Raw genomic sequence first — 10,536 nt, 5'->3', positions numbered from 1 at the left:
GTCACGAAAGCTTTAAATCAACATTTCTTAGCATTCTTAGGAATAGTGGATATTTCAGCTCTCGCAACGTCTGCTTGGATGTGTCCTATGCCTTTAAGGGCCGCATCGACCTGAAAGATGATATCTACAGGAATGTTTCGGGGTGACAGCAAAATTTAGCCCTCTAGCCAGTACTGTTTTCAGATTGTCCGAAATCGGGGTGCTACTCTGATTAATGACGATTTTGTTAACGTCTAGTTTTGTTATATGTGGGACTGGGTTCTTCTTCGATAGGTGGTTGAATTTAGAAATCAAGTTAGCTTTGTATTTGACTGAAAGTGAATCGGCAGAAGAAGCAGTCATGTTGTCTACGTGGTTCCAATCAGCAGGTGACATTTTTGTGTTAGCGTTAAATGAGCTTGTAGGAGAGTCTTGTCTAAAGTATCGAGTCAAAACGGAGTAGTCTTATCCTCTCTGAGATAAAAGATAGGCTGGCCTTAAACAGAATCTGTTTAGAATTCGGTGAGGATACAGCAGCAGATGTTAGTGTGAAAGCGATGGGTATTACCTTGTTGTCGCGGCATCTTTTGAGGAAGGTCAGCGTCTCGATGAGCTTTGACTTATTGTCCCGTTGTCTGTTGAAAGCGCTAACAGATAGGTGAAAGCCCTCCCCGTAGAGGTTATCAATTCTAGATTTGAAGCTTTCGTGACTGCAAGGATCCATACTCTTTGGTTCTATTCGGTAAAGTCACGTAGGTAAAAAAGAAAATAACAAAAATCGCGACGTTTCGGCCACAACACAAGTGGCCTTCATCAGGTGAAGGGACCGTGCTGTCATGAGGACAGCGTTGGAGTGAAAACAGCCAAGCCCAGGTCGTGTCCTTTAAGCTATGTGGGAGGAAGCAAAACGCTTGACAAAGGAATTAGCATAAAAATTAGCATGATGTACGTAGGAGGTGCATGGGCCATGATGGACCAGGAGCGGGTGGGGACCATGACAGACCAGCAGCGGGGGGGGGGGGGAGTAGAGTGAGTGAGTGGAGTTAGTGAGTGGAGTGAGTGGAGTGAGTGAGTGGAGTGAGTGAGTGGAGTGAGTGAGTGGAGTGAGTGGAGTGAGTGGAGTGAGTGAGTGGAGTGAGTGGAGTGAGTGGAGTGAGTGAGTGGAGTGAGTGAGTGGAGTGAGTGAGCGGAGTGAGTGAGTGAGTGGAGTGAGTGTGTGGAGTGAAATATGCAGCTGTGAAAGTTTGGAATACCACTACTTGAAGAAAAAATTACTGTACCATTGAAAATTTGTTTAATGTGTGGTTTGATTTAGAACATCTTTCCAATGATTGCTTAATTTGAAATCATCCTCTCGGTTGAAATTGTGTCTGTGTTTGTAAATCTGAATTGCCTCGTGGACAAATCTCTGATAAAAACCCGTGGGTTTGCAGAGAACCTTGGTATCGGAGAAAACTATATCGTGATCACCCACAGCGTTGTAACAGTGGTCAGCTACGGCAGAATTCGTTCTGCCGTGTTTCAAATCTGATTTGTGCTCGCGAATTCGGTCGCTGCTGGTCCGTCATGGTCCCCACCCGCTCCTGGTCCATCATGGCCCATGCACCTCCTACGTACATCATGCTAATTTTTATGCGAATTCCTTTGTCAAGCGTTTTGCTTCCTCCCACATAGCTTAAAGGACCTGACCTGGGCTTGGCTGTCTTCACTCCAACGCTGTCCTCATGACAGCACGGTCCCTTCACCTGAAAGGCCACTTGTGTTGTGGCCGAAACGTCGTGATTTTTGTTATTTTCTTTTTTACCTACGTGACTTTACCGAATAGAACCAACGAGTAAATGCTTTTTTTCTATATTTCACCATTACGCCCTGTATGGGTTGGTGAAGCGAGGGGGGGCAGGACTGATTCTTCTTCACTCGACTGCTTTCAGGCCATGGGTTTGTCGTGTGGTGCATCTAAGCACTGCAACTGCTCCACCTGATATTCCTTTGCACCGTTGCACGTAAGATATTCTATCGCAATGGATTTTCCAGATTAAATATTTTCTAAAATAAAAAATGCAATGCAGGAAAAACAGAAAAACTGCCACGACACGGTGGGCAGGTGTGAGATAGAATGGATTAAAATGATCACGACTGAACACCCATCCCGAGCACACCGTAGTGGTGTTCACTTCATCTGGTGGCGAGATGTTAACGAACACCTTGTGAAAGGCCCAAGGCAGATCCCTGGGTTTGATCTTCCAAGAAGCTCATGGTCCACCCTAAACCGCATCCACTGCACAAACCATGGCAGATGCAGATAGCTGATGCACAAATGGAAAATTAAAAACTCTCCAGTGTTCAACTGTGGTCATCCAGAACAGACCAATCAACATACAATGAAGCAATGTCCGATCCACATGACAATGACACACTGCGCTACTCTTGACGTGGTTATCTGGCTTGACCACCTGAATGTGAAATTGTAGTTGTTACTCTGCATCTACATCAGCCATCTGAAAACAGAAGACAAAATGATAGGGGAGGGAGGGGTAGAGAATGGGAAATGGAGAAGCGGTGAGGCTTTAAGAGAGGAACAGAATGAGGTTAAGGAGGGGGACTGCTTAATGTGCTGGGGAAAGTTATTCCAGTGGAGGTGTCCAGAGAGAAGGATTGGGCGTAGGGAGATGGAGGGACAGGGAAGATTGGGAACGGAGAGGACGAGAGGGCACATGGAAGGAGATGAGGGGCAAGATGAGGTAGGGCAAGGCCCTAGAAAGATTTGAAGATGAGCATCAGGCATTTTAAAAGGCAGCGGTAGTGAACGGGAAGCCAGTGAAGTTGAAGTAGGAGAGGTAAAATGTAAAAAATAAATGGTAGATTGAAAATAACTTGTGTGGAAGAATTTTGTATTTGTGGAGGAGAGTGAGGGTTGATTCAGGGAGACCAAGACGACGAGAATAACAGTGGTCCAGACGGTTAAAGATCAGAAAATTAACTAGGAGTGGGATAATAGTGGGAGGGATTAGTGGTATAGTGGGCGTGGCAAGCTGTGAAATTGGCAGATCTTAATGGTAGTGGGCTGGGTTAGTGATGAAGTGGGTTGGGCTAAGTGAGGGAGTAGGCGGGCCTCGTTGGGGAGTGTGCGGGTCTCATGATGGAATGGGCATCCCTAGTGGTAGAGTGGGCGGTGCTAGTTGGGGGGGGGGGGCTCTCTGTATGATTCTCTGGACGTTTTCATGAGTCTGTAGCTTTGAGTTGATATGAGTCTCTTTGTGAGTGTGTTTGTCGAAGCGAGACTGTGTGCCTTGTGTGAGTCTATGCATCCCTGTAAGTCTCTAGCTCAGTGTGAGTACATTTCTCTGTTTGTCTTTTTGTGTCTATATGAGTCTTTATATCTAAATGTGAGTCTGCGGATATCTCAGTTTATGGGTCTGTCTGAAACCGAGTGTTAGTGGAATGCATTTGACTGGTAGCTCTGTGATATCCACTTTTGTGGGCCGCTATCGAACACAAATGCTTGCACTGCACCGTGAGATATCCAAACATTATGTTATTAGTCTCGTGACACCATTAGTACGGTCGATGATAGCATTGCGCACAATATCAAAACTATTCAATAACATTGAAATATTTAAATGGCAACGCCACATGAGTAACCAGGAGAGTCCTCTTGTGAGTTACACCGAGTTTGTATTCTCCAGCACGTAGTCCATGCGAGAAGTTAGAATGCTTGACAAGCAAGAGAAGCAAGTGGAGTCAGACAAATGGACATTTCCTAAACCTCCTGCATCAAAAGCTCCACGCGCTGACACTGGGAGCGGAGGAGTGGAGTCGCTGGGAGTCTCTTCTCTGTTCCCGTGTTTCATCATCACCATCTAAACCACGGCTACCCCCACACACAAGTACAACACAGATCCCCCATATACAGTACACACACACACACGAGGAAACATACACAGATTCCCCATGTAGCCTCCACAAGCTGTATGGGAAAGTCCAGTTAGTTAGCACCTATTCAGGCTGACATGGCACACGAGGGTGTGGTGTGGCCAGTGCCACGCTCGGCCACCTTTGTCTCCCCAGTGCTGATGTTTACACACTGCGATGGATACTCAGTTAAGGCTGAGTATATAAATATAAATCTACACTTAATAGCAGAATCTGAACATTTATACTGGAGTAATGCAATGAGTGCAGTAGAGACAGGACAAAAGTTACAACAACCAATACAATACAACACGATAAGAGTGCACAGTAAAGTAAAGGTGAACAAATCACTTAAAATATACAAATGAAACTAAACTCTTTTTTTTTTATCTTACCAGGAAAGGCCCAGAGCTATTATCTAATTTTTCAGAAGCAAGCCACTAATAATAGCTCGAGGAAGTGGATTATCACGTGAAAATTTATAGCAGCAAATACATGTAAACGGATGTTTCTAAATATGGAGAGAAAAACTGGAGAACCCAGAGGAAAAAAAAAACAAGTGACCACGGAGAGAACATGCAGACTCCAACTATACAGCAGGTGTCAGGGTCGAAATCCAACCCCTGAACTCTTGCATACCAGGCGAGGAAGATGACATCACACCACCATGGCGTTACTTAAACAAATACCTAAAAGTATGCAAGTTCAAATTGCATCAGTTCCCAAGCTTGGGAAAGGCAGTAAAACAACAGCAATAAACATTCCCAGACCACATCCAGACAATGACAGTCTGCCAATAAATGTATACATTAAAATTGAATTATTGATACGTTGTTAAGCATTTCGAGGCTGAAGTGCTGTTATTTGGTATACAGATGTGTATAATCAAAGATAAGAAATATCAAGTGTATTTGTTTAGCCAGGTTTTTAACCTGGATAGTTTCAATTGCAAGTGTGATCCGAGGCACCAAAATCGAAAACTAATCAATTAGAGCAATGAAAGAGAATTCAGAGTAAAACAACTTTATAACAATCGTTAGTACATTTCTTATATCTGAAGTCGGCTTGGAAGATTATTTTTAGACCGATCATAGCACAACTGAAAGTTAAAATGCATGAATATAAAAAAGATAGAGGGTGAATATTGAAGTCATACATAAATAGACGAGGATATCTGCATGAGTGTGATACACACCCCTATGTACGCACATTCATGACAAACATTCCTACTCAGTGAAACAATGGTGAGCTGCCAGACCATTTAAAAGCCACCGACACCCCTTCCACATGCCACCAACATCGCTTCCCTATACCACATATTCATAAATACACTTACACATTATTACACATTATTGGAATCACCACACTCATCAGCATCTTGGAGTCGCGTTCACCCTTGGCTCCATGTGGAGCTCACAGAGAAAGCTCCCAGCTCATTGTCGTCTCAGAGTCAGGGTCGACGATCGGAGCGGTGGAGGTAAAATGAGCCGGGCTGCTGTTCAAGTCGTGCGTGGACCAGCTCCATCTGCTGCAGGGCCAGCACGGCCTCTCAGCTTATATCTAAATATCCAGGCCTCCTCGGTGAGTCCATCTGCTCCTCAACTCCTGCTTCCCTTCCTCACTGAAGCGAGTGCCATCCACCCTGCAGCAAGAGAGAGGTTCACGCTGACGCGGGTTCACACAAAGACCCACGCAGCCCCCACAACAACCATGCTGGATGAAGGTCTCCCCATGCCATGAGAGCTGTTTCACCATACTTCACCACGCGGGTCAGTGCAGGCCTGTGATGGCAAGGACTGCAGATCTAGGATCGTAGTGAAGTACAACGGTGGATTGTGCTGCACACTGCAGTCTGTTGTCTGCAACTTAGCTCTGCTGCCTATAACTCCTGTGGTTATGTGCGGTGGTCACCCGTCTCAGCACTCCAGGCTAAAGCCTGCTTATCTTGCAGATTTAAGATCAGGCGCATTTCCAGTCGTTTGGTCATGTTCATTGGTCTGATAATGAATATTGTCATTATTTGGAGGAGCGGGGTCAACCAGGTGGGGTGTTGGCTGTTGTGCTGTTCGGTTCTGTGTTGTGTTGCATTGTGTTTCTAAGTTTGCCATTTTTTTCATTCTTACCTGATGATGGTTGCTTGTGTTGCAATCGGAACGTCTATTCTATTATTATTATTTGATTTGATTTTCTACGTGACTTTACCGAAAGAACCAAAGAGAATATTAAATGCACTGGAATACACTCCACTACTCACTCCACTTCTGGCAATGGCTCTCTTAGCACACAAACATGGTGTGAAGGTCAATTTCCAAAACGTTGCCTTTTCCATATTTTCTCCTGCTAAGGCCACAGTGTTACTGACGAATCTCAGTTGTTTTGTTTGTAGCAACAATCAGAGCGCGTATGAGACACAAGCTGCATAACTTACCCGAGCTTCCTCAATGCTTTGTTGGTGATCATGATGTCATGGAGAGCTGGGATCGATTTGTCCGTCAGTGAGCACTCTATCAGACTACAGGGAGAGAAAAGGCACTGAGTGGGGTGAAACTGGAAAATAAAAGTGTACACACTCACAAGAAATGGAGAGCAACTCAACACCTTTTAGTACAATAAGGGTGGAAATCTCGTAGAATCAGCTAAACAGAGGGAGTAATCATTTCGGACCCAGGAACGCAATCCTATTTGTCTATTAATTGTTTAATGTGGCTTTGTCCAACACGGCATTTTACAGGAACGTAACCCACCGCATTTGGCGAGGTCTGCAATATTTTGTATTAAAAATCGCGTTTGTCCATGCAAGGCCACTAGATACAGGCAGAGGAGCCAGAATATAAATCTGAATATTTATTTATATTAGAGAATCTGAAAAGCTAAAAAGCTCTTTTTCACAGATGTCCACGTAACCCATCACGAGGCAAAGGCTAGTTTAAACTGTATATTGGGTAAGGATCAAATAATGTTCAAATGTATCGGGTTGGCGAATAAGAGCCATTGGTGATTTATGGCTTTAATAAGAGTCAGGTTGTGGTGTTATTAATGTAAACGTATGGGTGGGCAATTAATGTCAAGATTGCAGCCGTTCATTATATAAAATTCTTAATTGTAATCTATGACATTAAATACAGATGATCATTGATTATATCCAGAGCGTGCCTATCTGGCTTCCAACATCCGATGAAACCGGTAAAACCGCTCCAAAGGCTGAACCAGTCCGGCGATCGGCACAAAGTGCGTGACAAAACAAGCAGCTATGCTTTATTTCAGTGTCAAATAATATATACAGTTCATTACACACTACATACAACAACTTAAACAATGAAAATACTCCACGTATATACATGTTTCATGACTAATAACTAGTCATAGAAACAGAAAATATAAAGTGCGATCTGGCGAAAATTGAGTGGAATTCGGCATTCACCAGAGCACCGGTCTGAAGGCTGCATCAGTCCAACTATTGACAAACACAAGTTGTTGTTGTCAAGCACAAGTTGTTTAACAAGAGCATAGTACACAAATCACCCCATGCAGAGTCTTTGATATTGGAGTGGTGAGTGCGGTTAGTAAATGTTGTGGCCGAAACGTCGTGATAATTTTATAATGTTTTATTTTTATTATTTTATTATTTCCATCCTACGTGACTTTACCGAAAGAACCAATAAGAGTAAATAGTCACTTTTTACAGCAGAATATTCATTTTGTCTTTGTATATTTACTTTTAGCGATTTTTAGATCGCAAACTATTTAATAACACTAAATATATATACAGAACACCTAAAAATATAATCGTATTTTTAGCTCTTTCGGTAAAGTCACGTTGAAGGGAAACAATAAATAATAAAATATATAAAGCAATAAAAATACATTATATATTTTATTATTTTATTGTTTCCCTTCAACGTGACTTTACTGAAAGAGCTAAAAATATGAATTACTGCAGTCACGAAAGCTTTAAATCAAAATGTAATCGTATTTAAGAATATGCAAAAATAAGATATTTTAAATAATTATGCGATTATCTGGTTGTTTGAAAATCTGGCTGCCGGATAATCGATGATCTAATATATTAACATAATATAATTTAAAACAATATCATTGGTTAGAGTTGGTTATGTGACAATTGTAATTGTATTGTTATTTAATAGTGGTTAACAGTGCTGTAATAAGTGTGGCAAATAACTTAATTGATAAGTGCATAAAAATTATGTTAAAATCGACGTTAAAATACAACATTATTATGCTACTGAATATCTTTGTGTTTTGTGTCTGTATATGTGTATATATTTGTTTAGGCGTACTTATATAAGTGTGTGTGCATCAGGACATTACTCACACTAACGTCTCCAACCTCCCTTCTCTCTCCAACATCCCGTCTGCTAAAAGTCGGAGGCCGCTGTCTCCGATCTCGTTGCGACGCAGCCTAAACCCGGGTGGACGGGAGAAGAGACAGCGCTGACTCACTGAGCCCACGGGAACCGCAGAGTGAAACACGCGGTGAGTGAGGGACACTCACAATGGCGGTGCACGTGATCACAGCACACACCGTCATGAGCAAAGCTGCTCATTGTTTAATGCTTCTGTTAGACATTTTATATATAATAGGTGGCATTCACAAATATCAGTTTACTCACGATCATCCATTCAATTATACTGCACTGTACCTTTATAATATGAAGTGTTTGTGTTTATATAAACACAAAGTTACAAGAGAGGATCACACACAAGTGAAGTACATTTTCATCGAGAACACAGGGAGATGTTTTCAATTAATGTATCTGCTAACAATGTTGTGAATATTGCTTTAACCTATGTGTTAAACTAAACAAATGTGTTAAGATTACAGTAAAACATTTTTAAAGTGGACTCGATTAAGCAGGACAGCAAGATTAAATGTGTTCACATTCAAATGTTTACTTGACAACGCGTTGCACCAATAATTAGCAGTTAGTGCACAGAGCACAAGTGAGAAACGAACAGCAGAGCTTACCTGAGAATCTTCAAACCTGTGTTGGCCTTGAGGATGACACTGAGAGAGGAACCCGACTTGTCCGTCAGTGAACAAAGATACAGACTGCAGGAAGAGAAGAGGTGGTTAGTCGGGGCAGAGGGGATGGGTGGAGGGTCTGGGCACAGAGTGGGGGATGGTGAGGGGTGGTGGTGGTTGATGGGACAGTGGTTGAGGGTCGTGTTTGTGGCTACTGTGCACAAATGAACCTCGTGTCAACTTTAATAGGAGCTTGCAAATAGCAACTGCTGTTTAGATTTTTGGGTTGAATGTGATGTGTGTGTGAATGTCTACTATGTGTGCATTTGTGTAAGTCCATCTCTATACGTGTTTGGTACATGTGTATCTTAGTGCATGCATATTTGTGTGCATGCACGTGGGAAGTAGTGGTGCAGTGGTTAGCACAGTGAGCCACAAACCTGGTTCGATTGCCGCTCACGGCGAACTTCATTGATGAATATCTAAAACGGCCATGGACCTCACCTAGGTCGACTCAGCCTTAAATTACTACCTGGTGTAGTAAGTAAACATCAGTTGGCTGAGTGTGGTGCTGGCCTCCCAACCCCTCATGTGCCGTTCTGGTCTTCATTAGGTGTTCCCGAACAGTACATGACCCAAAAGTCTGCTAAAAGTTATCTGTAGAATCTCTGTGTATGTATATATAGATCAAATAATCATGATTTATCTTCGATATTGCATCATTCTGTAAGCGGTCACATCTGAAAGCGTTTCATGTAACATCTCATCACAATGTAATTAAAGGAAACCCCCAGTGACAACTGTCTGGCACAAGGTAACTTAGCACCTGGCCTGCATATCGGCATTTCCACAACAACTCTTCCAGTAGCCTCTCATTCCTAATTTCCTCAGAACATCCTCCCATTTCCGCATCAAAAAATATATACAGTACATTATACACTACATACAACTTAAACAATGAAAATACTGCACTTATATACATTTTCATGACTAACAACTACAGTAATAGAAAGAGTAAATATACAGCTTGATCCGGCGAAAATTGCGTGCAGTTCGGCGTTCGCCAGAGCACCGGTCTGAAGGCTGCATCAGTCCGGCGATTGTCAAACACAAGTTGTTGTTGTCAACCACAAGTTGTTGTTGTCAAAAACATGTTGTTGTCAAACACATGTTGTTGTTGTTGTTGTCAAACACAAGTTGTCAAACACAAGTTGTCAAACACAAGTCGATGTCTAACACAAGTTGTTGAACAAGAGCGTTGTACGCACATCACCCCATGCAGAGTCTTCGATATTGGAGTGCTGAGTGCGGTACAGTAAATAGTCACTATTTACAGCAAGATATTTATTTTGTCTTTGTATATTTAGTTAAGCGATTTTTATATCGTAAACTATTTGAAACAGTCAATATATATGCAGAACACCTAAAAACATAATCTTATTCAAGAATGTGCAAAAACAAGCTATTTTAAATAATGATGTGATCATCTGGTGTTTTTTGAAAATCCAGTACCCCTCCCCTCCGATGCTGCTGGATAATCGATGATCTACTGTATTAACACAATATAGTTGAAACAATATCATTGGTTATAGTAGGTAATGTGACAATGGTAATTGCATTGTTATTCTTTGGGTCTTTCGGTAAAGTCACGTAGATAGAAA

At 42.2% G+C, this 10,536-nt stretch overlaps 1 protein-coding gene across 6 annotated transcripts in view; it reads right to left on the bottom strand.

Moving 5' to 3' along the window:
• Positions 1–3,634: 3,634 nt before the first annotated feature.
• The window catches only part of LOC142907491 (ribonuclease inhibitor-like), a 37,590-nt gene continuing 30,688 nt past the window's right edge, over positions 3,635–10,536 (bottom strand). For all 6 annotated transcript variants that reach the window (XR_012931047.1, XR_012931048.1, XR_012931049.1 and 3 more), the window contains 4 exons: positions 8,879–8,962; positions 8,225–8,311; positions 6,320–6,403; positions 3,635–5,533 (listed from right to left, as the gene is read on the bottom strand). Coding sequence is in view for 3 of the 6 variants with exons in the window: in XM_076057066.1 (XP_075913181.1) it covers positions 5,452–5,533; positions 6,320–6,403; positions 8,225–8,311; positions 8,879–8,962 (337 nt within the window). In the remaining 3 variants the exon portion in view is untranslated. The remainder of the gene's footprint in view (positions 5,534–6,319; positions 6,404–8,224; positions 8,312–8,878; positions 8,963–10,536) is intronic.

The sequence above is a fragment of the Petromyzon marinus genome, chromosome 79 (assembly GCF_048934315.1).
Source record: "Petromyzon marinus isolate PM22_M1 ecotype Great Lakes invasive population chromosome 79, UKy_Petmar_22M1.pri1.0, whole genome shotgun sequence".
Classification (NCBI taxonomy): Eukaryota; Metazoa; Chordata; class Hyperoartia; order Petromyzontiformes; family Petromyzontidae; genus Petromyzon; species Petromyzon marinus.
The sequence above is the reverse complement of the archived record's forward strand: the minus strand, read 5'-3'. Positions and strand labels throughout refer to the sequence as shown.